Source organism: Ranitomeya variabilis, chromosome 5 (genome assembly GCF_051348905.1).
Source record: "Ranitomeya variabilis isolate aRanVar5 chromosome 5, aRanVar5.hap1, whole genome shotgun sequence".
NCBI classification, from domain to species: domain Eukaryota; kingdom Metazoa; phylum Chordata; class Amphibia; order Anura; family Dendrobatidae; genus Ranitomeya; species Ranitomeya variabilis.
Window position 1 is genome coordinate 625516568 of NC_135236.1, and position 25048 is coordinate 625541615.

General features: G+C 42.9%; 1 protein-coding gene across 1 annotated transcript; it reads right to left on the reverse strand.

Moving 5' to 3' along the window:
* Positions 1-19765: 19765 nt before the first annotated feature.
* LOC143775126 (zinc finger MYM-type protein 1-like) lies at positions 19766-21505 on the reverse strand. Its single transcript, XM_077262970.1, has one exon. The coding sequence runs from the start codon at positions 21503-21505 to the stop codon at positions 19766-19768; it is 1740 nt and encodes a 579-aa protein (XP_077119085.1).
* Between the last annotated feature and the right edge of the window lie 3543 nt (positions 21506-25048).

Below are 25048 nucleotides of genomic sequence, written 5' to 3' on the forward strand. Positions count from 1 at the left end.
AGGGAAAGAAATAATTTACAATTATTTTTGAAATTCAGGAAACGAGATCTATCCCCGGAGAAAAATTCTGGTATAGGAATTCTAGGTTCAGACATAGGAGCATGAATAACAAAATCCTGTAAATTTTGAACCTTCGTAACAAGATTATTCAAACCTGTAGCCAAACTCTGAGGATCCATTTTAATCAGGTGAGATCAGAGCCATTCAAGGATTAGAAGGAGAGAGAGAGACAAAGGCTGCAATTAGAGCAGAAATGCAACTAAGTCAACTATAGAGCAAGCTCAGAGGAAAAAAAAAAAATCTGCAGACTTCTTTTTCTCTCCTTTCTTCTGCCAACGGTTTCAACACTGGGCCGGCCATACTGTCATGGTTCCCAATGGCAAGGGAACGTCAGAGAACATAAATAACAGAACAGCTCTTGGGTGATGGAATCTCGAGCTGACCGTGAGCTAAACCTACCACACAACTAACAGTGGCCGGGTGGCGTACCTACGTTTTATCCCTAGACGCCTAGCGCCAGCCGGAGGACTAACTAACCCTAATAGAGGAAAAGACAGACCTGGTTTACCTCTAGGGAAATTCCCCCAAAAAGGAGACAAGCCCCCCACATATATTGACGGTGAGTTCAGAGGAAAAGACATACGCAGTATGAAGGTAGGTTCAGCAAAGCGAGGTCCGCTTACTAGATAGCAAGAAGATACAATAGGGAACTTCACGGTCAGCTGAAAACCCTATTAAAGTACCATCCCGAAATTACTTTAAGACTCATGTGTCAACTCATGACACCGGAGTGGCAATTTCGGCCCACAAGAGCTTCCAGCTACAGAAAAATAACATAACTGTGAACTGGAACAAAAATGCAAAACAAACTTAGGACTAAGAGTCCAACTTAGCTGATAGTAGTCTAGAAGCAGGAACATGCAACAGAAAGGCTCTGGTTACATTGATGGCCGGCACTAGAATAACTGAGCAGCAAGGCTAAATAGGATACACCCATATCCTGATGGAAACAGGTGAACAGAGAAAGTGAAGCACACAAGTCCAGTACCACCAGTGACCACCGGGGGAGCCCAAAAACCAAACTCACAACAAAAAACCCACTATAAATAGTAAATCAAACCCCCCTTCATCACCCCCTTAGTTAAGGAAAAATTAAAAAATTTAAAAAATTTATTTATTTCCATTTTCCCATTAGGGTTAGGGCTAGGGTTAGGGTTAAGGCTAGGGTTAGGGTTAGGGCTAGGGTTAGGGTTGGGGCTAGGGTTAGGGCTACAGTTAGGATTAGGGTTGGTGCTAAAGTTAGGGTTATGGTTGGGGCTAAAGTTAGGGTTAGGATTACATTTACAGTTGAGAATAGGGTTGGGATTAGGGTTAGGGGTGTGTCAGGTTTAGGGGTGTGGTTAGGGTTACCATTGAAATTAGCATTAGGGGTGTTTGGATTAGGGTTTTAGTTATAATTGGGGGGTTTCCACTGTTTAGGAACATCAGGGGCTCTCCAAACGTGACATGGCATCCGATCTCAATTCCAGCCAATTCTGCGTTGAAAAAGTAAACGCAACGTTCTATCTCGTGCTTGGCCTCTGTCAGGATCCCACCCCTGACAGGGACCCTCTGTCTGCAGCTCAGATGTTCCTCCTTCTCCCCCTGTCTGCCTGACAGGTCCTCTCTGGGTCGAACCCAGGTAGCTTCTGACTGACTTCCTATCCAACCCACCAGTTTTACCCGTGTGTGAGGAGTGCCCTAATATGTAGAAGCAAGGCTCCCCCTGGTGGACTGGAGTGTGAAGTGTAGTGTGTGACTTGTGATACCTTGTCAGGTGAACTCCTTTAGTACCATCAGACGTAATATCACTTCCCCTAGTGGAACAGCGACATTACTGCAACGACCAGGACTCTGGGACACTGCACTCCCCCCGTTAAATCCAGTACTCTGGGACTGGGAAAAGAAGAACAACAATACATGTTAGCAAAAGACATACAAAATTTTTGGAAATGCTTTGAACAAATTAATTTAACAATGCTTCCCTTTATGGGAGGTGAGGACACTTGAACGTTACATACAAGAACATATTTACATTGTGCAAAAGCAAATTGAAAACAGTTATTATCTATCTATGGAACCAATTACCCGTACAGGTATTCTACCTACTAAGTGCTATAACAATAATTTAACATTTTTCTTTCTCTAAGCACAAAGTCTATCATCCATCTATCTATGGCTCTCTAGAGGACTCACTAACCCCTACGGGTTTTAGCAGCAGAAAACAGGAAAAACAAACAGTTAACTATTTACAGTTTTGTCGGTGTTTCGAGGCTAATTTCGATGGCTTCCTGGGCTTTACCTGGCACATAACCCTTCTTGGCCTGGGAAGGGTAGGATCCAGGGTCACACCCGATGCCAAATAAGCCCCATTGGTCTGTCTCTCGTGAATTGTCATATCATATGCAGCTATGGAAGTCTGCGTAGCTTGAGTATGGGCATTTGCTGCAGCAAAGGTAGCGGCTGCTGCAAGATCAGTCACTGGAACGGAGTCAGTAGCGGTGGCACGAGCAGTCGCTGGAGTGGTGTCGGTCATCAAGGCAGGGTCGTTCTCCATACCTGCTTCAGATGTGGTCCCTCCGGTGCCGGTCTGCTCCTCCGCTGGGGTCTGGAACGCTGGTTGCAGGGCCTTGTGCTGCCACGATTTCATCTCCGTTTGCAGCATCTCGCTTTCCGGCAGGGCCTTGCTTTCTGGCTTCGGAGCGCTGGAACTTCTTTCTTGCTCCGGTCCAGACGAGGCTACCGACAGGTGTCTGGGGAGGCTCCCGATGAAGGTCTTCTTCCACCCGGCCTCGGTGCTCAGCTGCGTCCGCAGAAGTTGGTCGCTGAGCTCTTCCACGCCGGCCTGCAAGAAGTCAGGGCCAACGGGTGATGTCTGGCCGCGGTGTCTCTCCAGGTGGCTGGGGGAGTCCTCTGCTCCGACCCCACGCTCTGGTCCCGGATGGCTGTGGAGCGCCCCCAGACGCAGGGCCGCGGGGTACTAAATACCGGGCCTCTCAGTCCTGGGGTTACATAGTTACATAGTTATTAAGGTTGAAGGAAGACTGTAAGTCCATCTAGTTCAACCCATAGCCTAACCTAACATGCCCTAACATGTTGATCCAGGGGAAGGCAAAAAAAACCCATGTGGCAAAGAGTAACTCCACCATGGGGAAAAAAATTCCTTCCCGACTCCACATACAGCAATCAGACTAGTTCCCTGGATCAACGCCTTATCAAGGAATCTAAGGGTAGTCCTGGAGTTCTTCCGGGACCCTAGCGTCGCCCCTCTCCCACAATTGCCCCCTATGTCTGCTTAGGTGATTTAGGTGAGACAGCCAACCTAAAATTAACTGTCCTGCCGCTGTTTGAAGTATTGCTTGGAGCCTAATACTTCCTCGGCGTTCCGGCCACCGGCTACGCGCCTCAGTAGGATGTTGCCTCGATCTTACGGCACGACTCCTACTGGCTTTATCTCCTTTTTGCTGCGATCTCGTTTCTCACTTCTCCACAATAAACCTCACTTCTTTTCCTTTCTTAGGATGCCACCGCATTCGAGTGCAGGCGCAGCTCTGTAACGTTCTGTTCTGTTCGCTAGGCCACTGTCAGGATCCCACCCCTGACAGAGACCCCCCTGAATCTTCCCCTGCAACACCCTCTGCCACAGGATGTTGCTTTGATCCAACCCAGTCAGCTTCTCACTAACTTCCTATCCAGCCCCCAGTTTTACCAGATTGTGAGGAGTGGCCTAATGCATAGAACCCTTTGCTCCCCCTGGTGGCCAGAATGTGAAGTGTAAAGTGTGACTGTGATACCTGGTCAGGTGAACTCCTTAAGTGCCATCAGACGTACCATCACTCCCCTTAGCGGCGGAGCGTCAGTACTGCAACGACCAGGACTCTGGGACGCTGCATTCCCATACAGTCTAGTAAGCAAAAGGTATAAAAATACCGTATATACTCGAGTATAAGCCTGCCCGAATATAAGCCGACCCCCCTAATTTTGCCACAAAAAACGGGTAAAACTTAATGACTCGAGTATAAGCCTAGGGTGGGAAATGCAGCAGCTACCGGTAAATGTCAGCAGCAGGCATCTGTCAGTGCAGTAACTGAACCTGAGACCGAGATGCAGGTTCAGCTAAACTGTATAGGCGTGCGGGCCCACACGGCAATAGTTAAAAGCCGCCAGCCAATAGGAGGCTGGCAGCTGATGTCAGTGCACACGTCGCCGGGGTATGACGTCATTGTCATTCCCGGCGAGTACGCGCTTGAAATGCCTAGGGTGGACGTCGGCGCTGGACCGCGGCCAGGTAAGGAGAAAGTGTTTTTTTTCTTTTATATTGAAAGCAGCAAGCCGCAATAAGTTTGGGTGGCAGGATGTAGAAACATGGACCATCTATCTCCATCCTGCCCCATCTGTCTCCATCCTGCCCCATCTGTCTTCATCCTGCCTTATGATCATGCACCTGCACTGACAGAATGGAGACAGATGGGGCACAATGGAGACACATGGTGCAGGATGGAGATATGGGGCAGGATAGAGACAGATGGTGCAGTATCATGGGGCAGGATGGAGATATGGTGCAGGATGCAGACATGTGGTGCAGGATCACGGGCAGGATGGAGACAGATATGGAGGTATGGAGACAGACGGGACAGATGGAGAAAGGGCAGGATGGAGACACATGGTGAAGGATGGAGACATATGGTGAAGGATCATGGGGCAGGATGGAGACACATGGTGCAGGATCATGGGACAGATGGGGCAGGATGGAGATAGATGGGACAGAGTGGTGAGTTCATATGGGGCAGGATGGAGACACATGGTACAGGATCATGGGACAGATGGGGCAGGATGGAGATAGATGGCACAGAGTGGTGAGATCATATGGGGCAGGATGGGGCATCACATGGGGAGAATGGATACTAATGAGGGCAGGATGGGAGAACATATGGCTGGAGCCAGGAATGAGACACAAGAGGGCCAGGATCAAGGATATTATTACCCTAGGGGCTAATTAAGGGATATTATTACTGCAGTCATGTATTTTATTTTTTGAGGATACTGTTTTCAATAGGGGGTCCTGTTACTATGCAGAGAAACACTGTGTTGCTTTTTTTTCCCTTCATCTGGTGTAGTGTAGATGTTGGGAAAAATTAAGTAATGTGCTCTGCAAGCAATGCTCCAGATGTGCTATTTCCTGCAGAAACGAGCCCTGGCTGAAAGAAGTGATGGCAGTCTGCACTGGATAAACATGAAAAGTGAAGATGAAAGACTTCACCTAGCCCTGCTGTTTTGTTCCCATGTACTATACACTTGTTTTGCTCCCGATTCACTATGACCTGGTTTATTAAATCTTGATTTTAGATACTCTAACTCAATTACCGTATATACTTTTTTGGGCTGAAGGTCCCCCTCTCGGCTTATACTCGAGTCATACCCAGGGGACGGCAGGGGAGGGGGAGCGGGGGCTGTCTAATTATACTCACCTGCTCCTGGCACAGTCCCTGCAGGTCCCTGCTCCCCGGCGCCCCAGCTTGTTCCTGCTGTGAGCGGTCACATGGTACCGCTCATTACAGTAATGAATATGCGGCTCCACCTCCCATAGGGGTGGAGCCACATATTCATTACTGTAATGAGCGGTACCATGTGACCGCTCAATACAGGAAGAAGCTGCGGCGTCGGGGAAGCAGGGACGCGCCAGGAGCAGGTGAGTATAATGGGGAGGGTAGCGTAGCGCTGCGCGATATTCACCTGCTCCTCGTTCTGGGCACCGCTCCGTCTTCAGCGTCTTCTGCAGTGACCCTCAGGTCAGAGGGCACGATGACATGTTAGTGCGCGCCCTATGCCTGAACATCAGTGCAGAAGACGCTGAAGATGTAACGGCACCGGAACGAGCAGCAGGTGAATATTGAAAGTGCCGGGGGCCTGAGCGACGAGAGGTGAGTATGTGATTTTTTTTTATCGCAGCAACAGAAAATGGGGCAAGTGTCTGTATGGAGCATCTTATGGGGCCATAATCAATGTTTGTGCAGCACTATATGGGGCAAATGTCTGTATAGAGCATCTTATGGGGCATAATCAACGTTTGTGCAGTACTATATGGGGCAAGTGTCTGTATGGAGCATCTTGTGGGGTCATAACGTTTGTGCAGCACTATATGGGGCAAGTGTCTGTATGGGGCCATAACGTTTGTGCAGCACTATATGGGGCAGCAATCTTTATGGAGCATCTTATGGGGCCATAATCAACATTTGTGCAGCATTATATTGGGCAAATGTGTCTATGGAGCATCTTATGGGGCCATTATTAACCTTTATGCAGGATTATATGGGGCATATTTTAATATGGAGCATCTTATGGGGCTATCATAAACTTTATGGAGCATTATATGGGGCTCCTGATTCAATATGGATATTCAAAAACACTTAACCTACTGATGTCTCAATTAATTTTACTTTTATTGGTATCTATTTTTACTTTTGACATTTACCGGTAGCTGCTGCATTTCCCACCCTAGGCTTATACTCGAGTCATTAAGTTTTCCCAGTTTTTTGTGGCAAAATTAGGAGGGTCGGCTTATACTCGGGTCGGCTTATACTCGAGTATATACGGTATTACCTTTTGCTTACTAGACTGTATGGGAACATGTTTGGAAATGAAAAAAAAGAAAAATGAAATTGAAATCTTTTTTTTTTTTATTAACCGCTTTCTACCATTGGACATACTATTCCGTCCATGTGGGGTGGGCCCTACTTCCCAAGGATAGAATAGTACGTCCAGCGCGATCAGCCGTGCTCACGGGGGGAGCGCGGCCGATCGTGGCAGGGTGTCAGCTGACTATCGCAGCTGACATCCGGCACTATGTGCCAGGAGCGGTCACGGACCGCCCCCGGCACATTTACCCCTGGCACACTGCGATCAAACACGATCACAGTGTTCCGGCAGCATAAGGAAGCATTGCGCAGGGAGGGAGCTCCCGGCGTGCTTCCCTGAGACCCTCGGAGCAACGAGATGTGATCGCGTTGCTCTGAGGGTCTCTTACCTCCTCCTCCCTGCAGACCCAGATCCAAAATGGCCGCGGGGCTGCATCCGGTTCCTGCAGGGAGGTGGCTTACTAGCGCCTGCTCAGAGTAGGCGCCGGGAAGCCTCCAGGAGTGGACGTCAGATCGCTGATCTGACACAGTGCACAGCAAAGTGTCAGATCAGCGATCTTACACTATAACATGATGCCCCCCCCGAAGCAATGTTATAGTGTAAAAAAAAATATTCAGATGTGTAAAAAAAAAATATTGTTCCCATAAATACATCTCTTTATCTAAATAATAAAAAAACAATAAAAATACACATATTTAGTATCGCCACGTCCGGAACGACCCGACCTATAAAACTGTCACACTACTTAACCCCTTCAGTTAACACCGTAAAAAAAAAAAAAAAAACGAGGCAAAAAACAATTCTTTATTATCATACCGCCGAACAAAAAGAGGAATAACACGCGATCAAAAAGACGGATATAAATAACCATGGTACCACTGAAAACATCACCGCAAAAAACGAGCTGCCATACAGCATCATCAGCAAAAAAATTAAAAAGTTATAGTCCTCAGAATAAAGCGATGCAAAAATAATTATTTTTTCTATAAAATAGTTTTTATCGTATAAAAGCGCCAAAACATAAAAAAATGATATAAATGAGGTATCGCTGTAATCATACTGACCCGAAGAATAAAACTGCTTTATCCATTTTACCAAACACGGAACGGTATAAACGCCCCCCCCAAAAGAAATTCATGAATAGCTGGTTTTTGGTCATTCTGCCTCACCAAAATCGGAATAAAAAGCGATCAAAAAAAGTCATGTGCCCGAAAATGATACCAATAAAAAACATCAACTCTTCCTGCAAAAAACAAGAACTCACATGACTCTGTGGACCAAAATATGGAAAAATTATAGCTCTCAAAATGTGGTAACGCAAAAAATATTTTTGGCAATAAAAAGTGTCTTTTAGTGTTTGACAGCTGCCAATCATAAAAATCCGCTAGAAAACCCACTATAAATAGTAAATCAAACCCCGCTTCATCACCCCCTTAGTTAGGGAAAAATTAAAAAAATTAAAAAAAATGTATTTCCATTTTACCATTAGGGTTAGGGCTAGGGCTAGGGTTAGGGTTAGGGTTAGGGATAGGATTAGGGCTAGGGTTAGGGTTAGGGCTGGGGTTAGGGTTAGGGCTAGGGTTAGGGTTAGGGTTGGGGCTAGTGTTAGGGCTACAGTTAGGGTTGGGGCTAAAGTTAGGGTTAGGGATGTGGTTAGGGTTACCGTTGAGAGTAGGGTTAGGGGTATGTTTGGATTAGGGTTTTAGTTATAATTGGGGGGTTTCCACTGTTTAGGCACATCAGGGGCTCTCCAAACTCGACATGGCGTCCGATCTCAATTCCAGCCAATTCTGCGTTGAAAAAGTAAAACAGTGCTCCTTCCCTTCTGAGCTCTGCCATGCGCCCAAACAGTGGTCCCCCCCCCACATATGGGGTATCAGCGTACTCAGGACACATAGGACAACAACTTTTGGGGTCCAATCTCTCCTGTTACCCTTGGAAAAATACAAAACTGGGGGCTAAAAAATAATTTTTGTGGAAAAAAAAAGGATTTTTTATTTTCACGGCTCTGCGTTATAAACTAGGGTGAAACATTTGGGGATTCAAAGTTCTCACAACACATCTATATAAGTTCCTTGGGGGGTCTAGTTTCCAATATGGGGTCACTTGTGGGGGGTTTCTACTGTTTACGTACATTAGGGGCTCTGCAAACGCAATGTGACGCCTGCAGACGATTCCATCTAAGTCTGCATTCCAAATGGTGCTCCTTCCCTTCCGAGCTCTTGCATGCGCTCAAACGGTGTTCCCCCCACATATGGGGTATCAGCGTACTCAGGATAAATTGGACAACAACTTTTGGGGTCCAATTTCTCCTGTTACCCTTGGGAAAATACAAAACTGGGGGCTAAAATATAATTTTTTTGGGAAAAAAATAATTTTTATTTTCACGGCTCTGCGTTATAAACTGTAGTGAAACACTTGGGGGTTCAAAGCTCTCACTACACATCTAGATGAGTTCCTTAGGGGGTCTACTTTCCAAAATGGTGTCACTTGTGGGAGGTTTCAATGTTTAGGCACATCAGGGGCTCTCCAAACGCAACATGGCGTCCCATCTCAATTCCAGTCAATTTTGCATTGAAAAGTCAAATGGCGCTCCTTCCCTTCCGAGCTCTGCCATGCGCCCAAACAGTGGTTTACCCCCACATAGGGGGTATCAGCGTACTCAGGACAAATTGTACAACAACTTTTGGGGTCCAATTTCTTCTCTTACCCTTGGGAAAATAAAAAATTGGGGGTGAACAGATCATTTTTGTGAAAAAATATGATTTTTTATTTTTACGGCTCTGCATTATAAACTTCTCTGAAGCACTTTTTGGGTCAAAGTGCTCACCACACATCTAGATAAGTTCCTTAGGGGGTCTACTTTCTAAAATGGTGTCACTTGCAGGGGCTTTCAATGTTTAGGCACATCAGGGGCTCTCCAAACGCAACATGGCGTCCCATCTCAATTCCAGTCAATTTTGCATTGAAAAGTCAAATGGCGCTCCTTCGCTTCCGAGCTCTGCCATGCGCCCAAACAGTGGTTTACCCCCACATATGGGGTATCGGCATACTCAGGACAAATTGTACAACAACTTTCTTTTCCATTTTCTCCTGTTACCCTTGGCAAAATAAAACAAATTGGAGCTGAAGTAAATTTTTTGTGAAAAAAAGTTAAATGTTCATTGTTATTTAAACATTCCAAAAATTCCTGTCAAACATCTGAAGGGTTAATAAACTTCTTGAATGTGGTTTTGAGGACCTTGAGGGGTGCAGTTTTTAAAATGGTGTCACACTTGGTTATTTTCTATCATATAGACCCCTCAAAATTACTTCAAATGAGATGTGGTCCCTAAAAAAAATGGTGTTGTAAAAATGAGAAATTGCTGGTCAACTTTTAACCCTTATAACTCCCTAAAAAAAAAAATGTTGGTTCCAAAGTTGTGCTGATGTAAAGTAGACATGTGGGAAATATTACTTATTAAGTATTTTGTGTGACCTATCTCTGTGATTTAATTGCATAAAAATTCAAAGTTGGAAAATTGCGACATTTTCAAAATTTTCACCAAATTTCCATTTTTTTCACAAATAAAATCAGTTATTATCAAAGAAATTTTACCACTATCATGAAGTACAATATGTCATGAGAAAATAAAGTCAGAATCACTGGGATCCGTTGAAGCGTTCCAGAGTTATAACCTCATAAAGGGACAGTGGTCAGAATTGTAAAAATTGGCCCGGTCATTAACGTGCAAACCACCCTTGAGGGTAAAGGGGTTAAAAAAAAAATTAGTAATAAGCAAAACGAAAAATAGAAAACTACACATATGTGGTAAAAAAAACAAACCAAAACAAGCAAATCAAACATTTTGTGATAGAAAATTAAAGATAATAAACACTTCAATTTGAACATATTTACATGGTAATATAAATGTATGTATTCTTGCATGAAGAACAATAAACATGGGCTTGGCATAAGAATTCTTTGCATCCAGAACATGTAATACTTTTTCTTTTTATTCTGGAAGCACCGCTGGTAGAGGCCATGGGGGTAGAAGTGCTTGTGGAGGCCATGGTTTCACGTTCCTGAGCATGTTGCTGGATGCTCTGTACAAGGCCTGCTGCTCCTTCTGTTCTGAATACAAGGAGATAAGCCAGGAATACAGACTTACTTAGCCAAAAAAAATGATTTGCAGGCTTTTAGAGCTCAGCTTTACAAAATAAGGCCCTCTTACACAGCGCGTTCTGCGCAGTCCGTTCTGCGCAGAATATACACGTGTAGTGCACACCTGGTGATCTCTCTGCATGCGCTCTACATTTCAGTATAGACTGTGCACCAAAAATAATCATTATAAAGCCATTTTTATGGTGCGCAGATCTCAATGCATACACCCGGCAGAGCGCGTGTACGACCACATTGAAATAATTTAAGAAATAAATAAATTGATATACAATAGAAGATGCAATAAATAGACCCAACCTTTATTTCACTGAAAATATGGCCTCACAGCTGTAAAAAATGATGCCAGGTCACTATGACCCGAACACGACAAGTGTACAAATCGTCGTGTAACAAAAAGTAAACACACAAAAAAAAAACATACTCATAGATAGGTCCCCCCAAATGAGGAAAAGTCAAGTAACCTCAAGTTTTAGAAACTTATAGAAAAATATCTACAGGGCCTCACAAATTCTCTTCGGGTCACTATGACCCGAACACAACAGCAGGGCTAGAGACGTCACTGGTGAGTCAGTGTGTTACCTGTACACTCACACCATATACTGTATACTTTATACAGAGGTCCTGTGTACAATGTCACCAGTGATCATTAGATTACCTTTACACTGACACTATATACAGAGCTCCTGTGTATAATGTCACTGGAGATCACTGCATTACCTGTTCACTGACACTATATACAGAGCTCCTGTGCATAATGGCACTGATCATTGTATTACCTGTACACAGACACTGCATACTAAGCACAGATCTCCTGTGTATAATGACACTTATGGTGATATTAGTATAGTGATTTTTGTTAATGATCAGTAATGTAGTATTCGGTCACTATGTGGTGGTAATATGTGGTCTGGCCATGGTGTGGCTGTATTTGTTCCTTGTATGTGTTATTATAGGTCACTATGTGGTGATAATATGTTGTCTGGTCATGATGTGGCGGTATTCATTCCTTGTATGTAGTATTATTCGGTCACTGTGGTGGTAATATGGTGTCTGGTCATGGTGTGGTGGTATTTGTCTCTTGTATGTAGTATGAATCGGTCACTATGTGGTGGTAATATGTGATCTTGTCATGGTGTGGCGGTATTTGTTCCTTGTATGTGGTATTATTGGTCATTTTAAACATTGAAAAATAAATAAAAATATACCTAAATTGTATTGGATATTTTAGCAGATGATTAACAGGATAGAGTTCGGTCAAAAGAATCGAACCAGATGTCCAGGTGATCCACTAACCTGATACCAGCTTTTTTTTAAAGGCTATTATGGTGCAGAGCCAGATAGCAATGGATCCTGTAAGGGAGGTCTATCCTCTTCGCTGATGAGTCCTGCTTTTGTCTTGGAAGCAATGATAGCCAAAATGGTACCAATAAATACTACAGCTCACCAAACAAACAGATATTAAACACCAATGTACAAGTAAAAGAGAAACGCGTCTCGGGGTGTGCGCCACCCCCGAGCTTTCTTCCCTGTTAGGTAACATACCTCTTTTACTTGTACATTGGTTGGACATACTGTATAGTAGCCATTGTTTCTATAGGATCTACATTCATTTACTTCCCTGGTGTTCTTTTCTTTTTACACTTTATTCATTGTTCCTTCATTTTTACTGTATATGACACTTGTCAGTTGGTGCTATTAGATTTTATTCAGTATGAATTAGACTTTATTCATGAATTAATTAAATTATCCTATATAGTGACTGATATTTATATTTGCACTTTTTTCATTTCTGGAAGATATACATTCCCTTCAGTATACTTTTGGTTTTCTTTATCTCTATTATGGAATATGTAACATATTGTTTGGACACCTAGAAGCACAGTAATATATATCTTTTACATATGATAGTGCATATGTATACATATATATATATATATATATATATATATATATATATATATATACAGTACAGAGCAAAAGTTTGGACACACCTTCTCATTTAAAGATTTTTCTGTATTTTCATGACCATGAAAATTGTAAATAGATAATGGCTGCACTCAATTTTACTGTGCTAAAGCAAGGAAATGTGCGATACATGAAATGTGAATAGCATAATGGCATGTGAAATCTATGAAAAAACACATGAGATGCTTAGCACAAGATTTGGCCAAAAATTGTGAGCCCATTCACCAAACGTCAAAGTAATCTCAGATCGGATTCACCATGCTGTGATTTTAATTACATCCAAACACAGTTGGTTCCGACCTTCCTATAAATGCATGTAATTAGCCATAGGTAAGTGTTCACACTAGGCAGACAGGTCAGGTACCCATCCGATCTGAGATTACCTTGACGTTTGGTGGATGGGCTCACAATTTTTGGCCAAATCTTGTGCTGAGCATCTCATGTGTTTTTTCATAGATTTCACAAGCCATTATGCTATTCACATTTCATGTTTAGTACATTTCCTTGCTTTAGCACAGTAAAATTGAATGCAGCGATTGATCTATTTGCTGTATAAGTCTTTTTTTGGTTATGCACCAGTTCAGACTAGATTGCTGGTCAGTCAGTTTTCCTATATTTACTATGAAAATTGTAAATTCACACTGAAGGCATCAAAGCTATGAATTAACACATGTGGAATTATATACTTAACAAAAAAGTGTGAAACAATGGAAATTATGTCTTATATTCTAGGTTCTTCAAAGTAGCCACCTTTTGCTTTGATGACTGCTTTGCATACTCTTGGCATTCATAAATGGGGTTGGGACCATCAGTTGTGTTGTGCAGAAGTCTGGTGGACACACAGCTGATAGTCCTACTGAATAGACTGTTAGAATTTATAATATGGCAAGAAAAAAGCAGCTAAGTAAAGAAAAACGAGTGGCCATTATTACTTTAAGAAATGAAGGTCAGTCAGTCCGAAAAATTGGGAGAACTTTGAACGTGTCCCCAAGTGCAGTTGCAAAAACCATCAAGCGCTACAAAGAAACTGGCTCACATGAGGACCGCCCCAGGAAAGGAAGACCAAGAGTCACCTCTGCTTCTGAGGATAAGTTTATCCGAGTCACCAGCCTCAGAAATCGCAGGTTAACAGCAGCTCAGATTAGAGACCAGGTCAATGCAACACTGAGTTCTAGCAGCAGACACATCTCTACAACAACTGTTAAGAGGAGACTTTGTGCAGCAGGCCTTCATGGTAAAATAGCTGCTAGGAAACCACTGCTAAGCACAGGCAACAAGCAGAAGAGACTTGTTTGGGCTAAAGAACACAAGGAATGGACATTAGACCAGTGGAAATCTGTGCTTTGGTCTGATGATTTCAAATTTGAGATCTTTGGTTCCAACCACCGTGTCTTTGTGCGACGCAGAAAAGGTGAACGGATGGACTCTACATGCCTGGTTCCCACTGTGAAGCATGGAGGAGGAGGTGTGATGGTGTGGGGTGCTTTGCTGGTGACACTGTTGGGGATTTATTCAAAATTGAAGGCATACTGAACCAGCATGGCTACCACAGCATCTTGCAGCGGCATGCTATTCCATCCGGTTTGCGTTTAGTTGGACCATCATTTATTTTTCAACAGCACAATGACCCCAAACACACCTCCAGGCTGTGTAAGGGCTATTTGACCAAGAAGGAAAGTGATGGGGTGCTACGCCAGATGACCTGGCCTCCACAGTCACCAGACCTGAACCCAATCGAGATGGTTTGGGGTGAGCTGGACCGCAGAGTGAAGGCAAAAGGGCCAACAAGTGCTGAGCATCTCTGGGAACTCATTCAAGATTGTTGGAAGACCATTCCCGGTGACTACGTCTTGAAGCTCATCAAGAGAATGCCAAGAGTGTGCAAAGCAGTCATCAAGGCAAAAGGTGGCTACTTTGAAGAACCTAGAATATAAGACATAATTTCAGTTGTTTCACACTTTTTTGTTAAGTATATAATTCCACATGTGTTAATTCATAGTTTTGATGCCTTCAGTGTGAATGTACAATTTTCATAGTCATGAAAATACTGAAAAATCTTTAAATGAGAAGGTGTGTCCAAACTTTTGCTCTGTACTGTATATATATATATTTAACAACTTATTCTTGTTTTTTGTCATTCATTAGCAAATCTGTATTATACGATATGTGTATACATACATATGTGTGTATTTTGTATTAGGGTGTAATTGTTTACAATTTTTTGATACATTCCAATGAGAGTAGATTGTATTGTTACATAGGAAGTTGCCTCTTTTTATTGTTTTTTTTTACTATAGAATATATTATTTTTTGTCTATTTTCATGGTGTTGGGCACCTCTTGTGTGTGGTATTTTAACCCTTTACTTTCTTGTCCCGTATTATCTTTGATCACATGTTCGGCTTCTTTCCTTTTGGTTTCTTCATATATAGATGGCTGTAGAGTCTCTCATGCAAGAGAATTGGGTCGATTATGCCAATAACACTCTGATCAGAGTGTGATCATTCTGTGATCCGATGCTCTCAGATGAGGAGAAGATGGAGAAAAAAATGTCTCCATCTTCTTCATTGTGTCGGGTTGTGGAAATCAGACTGCACTCAGATGTCATTTGAGTGCAGTCCTATAGATTTGACAGACTTATTGACGTGCATGGCTGAGTGTGAGCACAATACCAGATTAAACTTGGGGATACAGCAATTTATTAAAAATCAGACATGTGCACGGCCCCATAGACTAACATTGGTCCGAGTGTGAGCCGATGCTTTGTCGGACTGCACTCGGAGCAAAAATATGCTCATCTGCATGAGCCCTAAAAGTAAAAAATATCAGGACTATGATCTAAACAAGTGCACTGAATTGAGACCTGTATTTCCGGCTTCAGTTGTCATTCCAAATATGCGTACAGTGACACGTAATAAGTGTTTAACGTTTTATTAAGTACATTTGCTTTATGTTCATACATTCCTGCCAAAAGTCAGAAGTGTTCCGAAATCTGCTTCATACATTGCAGCCACACAGTTTCTCTTGTGAAAACACGTTTGTGAGATAGATACAAACCAGCAGAGGCACAGAAAGAAAAAGTGGTAAAGATGAAGATCCCGTTGATCATATTCATGTAATACACATTATCTTACACTTTTAAAATACCGTATCCACTTGTAACAGCCAGTGACGTGAAACCTACAGTAAAGGGGTCATCCAACTTATTTATATAGAAACACATGGAGCTGTCACTCTCGGGTCGGGAGAGCCACCGGCCGGTCCGCGCACTGCGCTCCAATATTGGTCCGATTTATATGGCCGTCTGATTGCACCCTTACAAATAGGAAAAAAAAATGTTGTTTTTTTTCAATTGAAAAAATCATTCATGGGAAAAACTAACCCACTGAAAAAGCATTGATAGGAATAACTGACCCACTGTAAAAGAACTGTTGGGAACAACTGACCCACTGAAAAAGCATTGATGGGAACAACTGACCCAGTGAAAAAGCATTGATGGGAACAACTGACCAACTGAAATAGCATTGATGGGAATAACTGACCCACTGAAAAAGCAATGATGGGAACAACTGACCCACTGAAAAAGCATTGATGGGAATAACTGACCCACTGAAAAAGCATTGATAGGAATAACTGACCCACTGAAAAAGCATTGATGAGAACAACTGACCAACTGAAAAAGCATTGATGGGAATAACTGACCCACTGAAAAAGCATTGATGGGAATAACTGACCCACTGAAAAAACACTGATGGGAATAACTGACCCACTAAAAAAGCAATGATGGTGTCGGGGTCGTCACGACAATATCCTTCATTCACCAGTCATCCCAAATTAGTCTATGAGCACTGGTACCGGGTAAGAATGAGTCAGACAAAGTGCTGGTTCAATCTCAGTGCATGCTCGTGCTTCTATAAGTATCAGCAACGATCACAGCAACTGAACTTTATTTCCTGATTCATAGCATCATGTAGTGTTAGGGGAAGGCGTGCAATAGGCGGGGTTAGGCGGGGTTTAAGCAATATATGTCTAGTATTCTGTCTTTCTGATTAGTCCTGACGTCATTTGGTGGATCCTCCTCTCTTCACATTTCTCAAGTTTCGACTTCAACAGAAACGAAACTTAGCTTCTCAGAAACAAAAGTAGGGCATAGGTGAATACTGGCAGCCATTTTAAATATAGTTACATCTACATCAACAAGCAGAAAGGGAAAACTTATTGTTTCACAACATAAAAATATAAAAGTACAAAAAGTGTATAAAGATATATCTTTTCGCCCTGACAATCCCCCCTAAACACTAAGTTTTTCCCTTCAAGAAAGATCCTTCGAGACTGTCCATGTGATGGGGAAAGGGGAGGTGGATTTCTTCATTCAGACATCTCAGAAGCTCTCCCCTTGCGAGAGGCCTCCAGGCAGCTGAACCCTCCACTAACCTCACATGGAGTTCTCCCGCTGTCCCTAAACTAAGTTTCTTAGTGTCATCTGAGAATAGGGGGTTTTGTCTAATTTCTTGAGGGGGACGTACTTAGGGATCTCCCCTGGATCAGTACCATCGTACTCTGGTGGGTCTACTTTTCGATTGAGAAAGGTGCCAGTCGGAATTGCTTTGGCAATAACCTTTTTATACAAGGGAATAACACAACAGAGAATTATCGATCCAATTATAAGGAGGGCAATCAGTACCAGACAAGCTTGTTGAAGGAATCCCTTGAGCCCACCCAACCAGCCGGAAAAGAAAGATGTGTCTACCCCAGCATTAGTTTTCAATTCTGCTGCTAACCCAGTTATCTTTTTAAGGGCTATCATGGTTTTTCCATTCACTCCAGAGTTCTGAGGGATATAGGTACAACATTCTTCTCCCATCATCCCACAAACTCCTCCTTTCTCAGCCAAGATCATATCAAGGGCTAGTCGGTTTTGGAGGGTCATTCTAATGTTAGGGCCCAATTCCTCAACTATACCCTGAAAGACATCACAGCTATAATTGACGAATCTTTGTTCACTGTAATATATGTAATTGATCCAATCAACATTTTTATTAATCTGCACCTGTGGGATCAAAGAAGCAAAGCCAGCATAGATCTGGTTCTGGGCTTTAAACTGGTCAGGCACCCCCCTTGGCACTCCAATGGCATCAATATATATTAGTGGATCTTCTTCATAACTCATGTGGAGCTGATCAAGGCTTCTCCTTTTTCTGGTAAGTTCATCAGGTGTCTCTGGATCCCAAGGTAAAATCTTGAACTGCATGGCTAGTTTAACAAGAGTGCATTGACCTGTCCAGGCATTAGGCAACCTAGGACGGAGCTTACCATCTCCACATAACCAATAAATGTCGTACATATATTGTGTATGTTTAATTAGCAAGTCAGTATCTAGAGAACTGTTCTCTTTGCAGAAACATGTCTCGAAGTTCCCTACTGGTGTACCTGTGGTGTCGTGGGAATTATAGCAGGTGTAATTGTCAGCTAATACGGTTACTTCTCCTGGGACCTTTAATTTGGGTTCCTCATGAATTAGTGGGACGTAATCTGGGCAATCAGTGGGCTTCAGACCTTTCAACAGATTCATGACACAGGCAGGGCCGGACTGGGACTAAAATTCAGCCCTGGCATTTGAAGTCACACAGGCCCACTTGTCACATGGTGACTGTATAATATCTTTGTACACTTGTAGGCTACAAGAAGTGAGGGGAGTGTAACACGACTATATAACATATAATTACAGCTGTATCCAGCATTACAGCTCAGCCCCCATAGAATGTAATACAGCCAGCCAGGGGCGTACATAGATTTCACAGGGCCCCATAGCAAAATTGAGCAAAGGGCCCCCCCCCCCGAAGAAGGGAGGGGAATAGGTGGCGCGCGTAGCGCGTCGAAAATTTGCATGTTAAGCCACGCCCCCTCCACAGCCACACCCCCTCCACAGCCACACCCTCTCCACAGCCACACACCCCAATTACTAATTTATATGGCGAAGGCAATAAAAAATAGACTTACCAGAAAGCAGCATTGCAGGAGAAAGCAGCATTGCATTGCAGTAATAGATAAAATGAATTCAACCTAAAAAAGTGAAACTATTATTATTTGCCATCCCCAATACAGTGTGATCCTAAACATTTATTCACTTTAGTATGATAAACATTACCTGGAACTTTGAACAACAGAGAATGGTGGTGTTCCCAGCAAAAACTCCCAAACTTGAAAATAACAGAAAAACTTGGAAACATTCTAAACTTCTGAAACTTGAACTCAAAACCAAAACTGTGGCCAAACATTCCGCAAATATTGAGATGTGGCAACCTATAATGTAAATAACACAAATTAGTTGAGTGAGACTTTGAATGCCTTTTACCATGTGTGCATACAGCTGCCATTCACCATAACGTGCTTGTTTTTTAAACTAGAATATACCATAATGGTATATATTTAAACAGATATAGCAAAATACATTTTAGTGACTGACGTAGATATATTTTCAGTATTAAAATGGCCAATAAAATTGTCAGTTAACTACTGTAAAGGAAATAGTTGCCACTTGCCCTCTGCAAAATATGGACAGGGCAAAGTAGCTTCTAACCCCTTACAACACCTGCAAAGACATGTGAATGGTGTATGATACAGCTGTATACAGGTCTGCAAAAGGCTTAGAAAACGTTTTTAAACAACATAAAGAACTGATGCATTCATGCAGATGCAACAAATGGAACTTTGAAACCAGAACTCTGAAATAGAGATGGGTGAATTTTTTTTTTAAGAGATTAAGTCTCATTGTAAAAAGAGGTGTTTTGATAGCCAATTAAAATCCTAGATTAAAACATTAACAAAACTGGCATTTACGAAAAAAATTACATTCCAGGGGAATCTGGAAATAAGTATGGAAAATCCACCCATCTCTATAAAAAAAAAATAAAACTTCAACTTCAACTTGCATACTCACGGAGTATAACAAACGTTAGGAAGGTTAGAACTGGCGCCTACGTGCTTTTGCTTCAGCAAATTGGTCAACAATGCCATCTATGTCAAGTTGGTTGGCTCTTGCATTTTCAATGCTTAGAATGGCAAGACCAGAGAGTCTGTGTTCAGACATTGTACTTCTTAGATAGTTTTTAATTTGTTTTAATTTTGAGAAGGATCTTTCTGCTGATGCTACCGTTACTGGCAAGGTTAGGAATAAAAGTAAGACTATGCACACATCCGGTAGATTTGACGATAGCAGGCTATTTTCGACTAACAGTAAATGTGCAAGGTCCTTGACAGATGTCAATTTTTGAATGTCATTCTTTAGAGCACATCTAAAACTCAGAAGCTGGGCTGGAAATGCTGGTGAAAGATCTTGGTTGTACTTTTTCTGCAGCTGTAATGCAGCCTCATATAATTCCTCATCTGAGGAAGATGCCAGATCTGCAGGCTGAAGTATCCTAAAATACTGCACAACCCGATTCATTCCATTAAATCGGTTTGACAGCTGACCTACAATGATGTCTAAATACTCATAGAACACGGTGACTTTAAATCGGTCCTCCGGAATGTGCAATCTCTCATCCGTACTCAGTTCATCAAAATGCTTTTTAACTTTTGATAATCGCTTACTTTCAAAAGCTGGGGAGATGCCCCAGCTGCGTGCCAACAAGATAGCGCTCTCTTTCGCTTCATCAAAATGATTTCTGAATTGTGAAAGTTCTTCAGCTGCATTCTTTATTAAATTAGTTGCCTTAGATAAATCCATGCTTTCTGCCTGCAGCATGGTTGACAGTGCATTAACAGTCTGTAATACTTTTGTCTGAAGGACAACCAAAAAAACAAACTGAAATGAATCCATTTTCTTTTTAAGAGCCATTGCCTCATTTATTTCAGTTTTTTTGGATGAAATAAGGATGATTTTTGACAATGCCATCATTACATCAGAAAAACGAAATCTTAGGGCAAGCAGCGACTCATGACGGGAAGACCAGCGTGTGGGACATAATTTTTTTAGTGTGACCGATGAACTGCTTGTAAATGATGACAAAAGCTCCCAACGTCGTATGCTTTCCCCAAAAAATGTATAGACATGTTGCAATATATCAGAAAAGTTTGAAATTTCTGTAATTTCTGAAACAGCATCTTGAAGAACAAGATTCAAATTATGTGCTGCACAGTGAACATACATAGCATTGTGTTCTTTTTCTAAAATTCGGGCCTGCACACCAGAATAGATGCCACTCATTGTGGCAGCTCCATCATAGCCCTGACCACGGCACTTATGAATGGAAAGGCCATTGCTGTCAATGCATTCCAGGATCTCTTTCTCTATACCAGCAGCACGCTGGTCATGAATGGCTTGAAATCCAAGAAAGGCTTCATGGATGCGAACTTTCGTGGCTCTCATATTTGCATTCCTTTCAACAGACACGTATCTAATTACTTGGCTCATCTGATCAGTTTTTGATACATCTTGCGTTGTATCCATGATCAGCGAATAGAAGTGAGCTTCATTCACTTGAGATAAAATCTCAGATTTTACTTTGGTTGACAAAATTTCTATTAATTCGTTTTGAATTCTGGGACTAAGGTATTTTGCTGTGCCCTCTGGCAGTTCCAGCAGTTCCTTAAGCAGGGGATCATAGAGTGCTAGTAACTCTATAATTGCCAGGAAATTACCACTATTGATTTTGCCAATTTTTTCTCTGTGACCCCGAAATGGCATGTTAGCCATGGCCATTGTTAGGGTAACATTCACTATTCTTTTTAAAATTTGCCTCCAGAAATTATGTTGATTTCTTAACTGATTTTCAGTTTGCAGGTCAATTGATCCCTTTCTTCGCCACTGATCATAAACTACACAAGCTTCTAGATGAGATTGTGAACATTCATGGCGTTGTATTTTGTGCGATAAGCCTCTCCAGTTTTTAAGTCCTCTGGCCCAAGCTGGGGAAAATCCTAATTTTCTTCGATCACCAAACAGCCAGCATGGCTCACAGTATGCTGCATTTAATTTTGGCGAGTAACAAAGCCAAGAAACTGGAAATTTTTGACCTGTTTTCGTTATTTTCTCATAATACTTCGCAGAAAAGCATCTTTTATTGTCGTCATTATCTCTAGGAAATGGTCCTGGTGGTCTGCAAGGGCCATGCGTAATTATAAACATCTTAACAGACGAGTCTGTTATAGTAAGGCTGGGGTCACACATGGCGTAAGAAAATACGCCACGTATTATACGTCCGTACTACGGCCGTAATACGGAGAAATGTCCCCAAAATATTGATCCGTAGTCAGGGTGTTTCAGCGTATTTTGCGCATGGCATCCTCCGTATGTAATCCGTATGGCATCCGTACTGCGAGATTTTCGCGCAGGCTTGCAAAACCGACATCTAATGGATTTATGTGCTCAAATGTTAGGGAAAACATATATACAGTATATATATATATATATGTCATTGTGACACATATATATATATTCTGTATTTAGATTTCAATCAGCGCGATATCTGTGAACAGCCGGTAATTCAATTGCCGGCTTTTCATTTCTCCTGCACAAACCCGACAGGATATGAGACATGGTTTACATACAGTAAACCATCTCATATCCCCCTTTTTTTTGCATATTCCACACTACTAATGTTAGTAGTGTGTATGTGCAAAATTTCAGCGCTGTAGCTGCTAAAATAAAGGGTTAAATGGCGGAAAAAATTGGCGTGGGCTCCCGCGCAATTTTCTCCGCCAGAATGGTAAAGCCAGTGACTGAGGGCAGATATTAATAGCCAGGAGAGGGTCCATGGTTATTGGCCCCCCCTGGCTACAAACATCTGCCCCCAGCCACCCCAGAAAAGGCACATCTGGAAGATGCGCCTATTCTGGCACTTGGCCACTCTCTTCCCACTCCCTGTAGCGGTGGGATATGGGGTAATGAAGGGTTAATGCCACCTTGCTATTGGAAGGTGACATTAAGCCAGATTAATAATGGAGAGGCGTCAATTATGTCACCTATCCATTATTAATCCAATTGTAGGAAAGGGTTAAAAAACACACACACACATGATTTAAAAGTATTTTAATGAAATAAGCACAGCGGTTGTTGTAATAATTTATTGCTGCGGCACCCGTCGCATACATGGTGTGTACGCCACTGCAGCCAGCCCCCATAGACTATAATACAGCACAGCCCCATAGACTATAATACAGCACAGCCCCATAGACTATAATACAGCACAGCCCCATAGAATGTAATGCAGCACAGCCCCCATAGAATGTAATGCAGCACAGCCCCCATAGACTATAATACAGCACAGCCCCATAGAATGTAATGCTGCACAGCCCCCATAGAATGTAATACAGCACAGCCCCCATAGAATGTAATACAGCCAGACCCCATAGACTTTAATACAGCACAGCCCCATAGAATGTAATGCTGCACAGCCCCCATAGAATGTAATGCAGCACAGCCCCCATAGAATGTAATGCAGCACAGCCCCATAGAATGTAATACAGCCAGCCCCCATAGAATGTAATACAGCCAGCCCCCATAGAATGTAATACAGCCAGCCCCCATAGAATGTAATACAGCACAGCCCCCATAGAATGTAATGCAGCACAGCCCCCATAGAATGTAATGCAGCACAGCCCCATAGAATGTAATACAGCCAGCCCCCATAGAATGTAATACAGCCAGCCCCCATAGAATGTAATACAGCACAGCCCCCATAGAATGTAATGCAGCCAGCCACCATACAATATAATGCAGCACAGCCCCATAGAATGTAATGCAGCACAGCCCCATAGAATGGAATGCAGCACAGCCCCATAGAATATAATGCAGCACAGGCCCATAGAATATAATGCAGCACAGGCCCATAGAATATAATGCAGCACAGGCCCATAGAATATAATGCAGCACAGGCCCATAGAATGGAATGCAGCACAGGCCCATAGAATGGAATGCAGCACAGGACCATAGAATACAATGCAGCACAAACCCATAGAATGGAATGCAGCCAGCCCCATAGAATATAATGCAGCAGAGGCCCATAGAATGGAATGCAGCACAGGCCCATAGAATACAATGCAGCACAGGCCCATAGAATATAATGCAGCACAGGCCCATAGAATGGAATGCAGCCAGCCCCATAGAATATAATGCAGCAGAGGCCCATAGAATGGAATGCAGCCAGCCCCATAGAATATAATGCAGCAGAGGCCCATAGAATGGAATGCAGCCAGCCCCATAGAATATAATGCAGCAGAGGCCCATAGAATGGAATGCAGCCAGCCCCATAGAATATAATGCAGCAGAGGCCCATAGAATGGAATGCAGCCAGCCCCATAGAATATAATGCAGCAGAGGCCCATAGAATGGAATGCAGCACAGCCCCATAGAATATAATGCAGCAGAGGCCCATAGAATGGAATGCAGCCAGCCCCATAGAATATAATGCAGCACAGGCCCATAGAATGGAATGCAGCACAGCCCCATAGAATATAATGCAGCAGAGGCCCATAGAATGGAATGCAGCCAGCCCCATAGAATATAATGCAGCAGAGGCCCATAGAATGGAATGCAGCACAGCCCCATAGAATATAATGCAGCAGAGGTCCATAGAATGGAATGCAGCCAGCCCCATAGAATATAATGCAGCACAGGCCCATAGAATGGAATGCAGCCAGCCCCATAGAATATAATGCAGCAGAGGCCCATAGAATGGAATGCAGCACAGGCCCATAGAATGGAATGCAGCACAGGCCCATAGAATACAATGCAGCACAGGCCCATAGAATATAATGCAGCACAGGCCCATAGAATGGAATGCAGCAGAGGCCCATAGAATGGAATGCAGCCAGCCCCATAGAATATAATGCAGCAGAGGCCCATAGAATGGAATGCAGCCAGCCCCATAGAATATAATGCAGCAGAGGCCCATAGAATGGAATGCAGCACAGCCCCATAGAATATAATGCAGCAGAGGCCCATAGAATGGAATGCAGCCAGCCCCATAGAACATAATGCAGCACAGGCCCATAGAATGGAATGCAGCACAGCTCCATAGAATATAATGCAGCAGAGGCCCATAGAATGGAATGCAGCCAGCCCCATAGAATATAATGCAGCACAGGCCCATAGAATGGAATGCAGCCAGCCCCATAGAATATAATGCAGCAGAGGCCCATAGAATGGAATGCAGCACAGGCCCATAGAATGGAATGCAGCACAGGCTCATAGAATACAATGCAGCACAGGCCCATAGAATATAATGCAGCACAGGCCCATAGA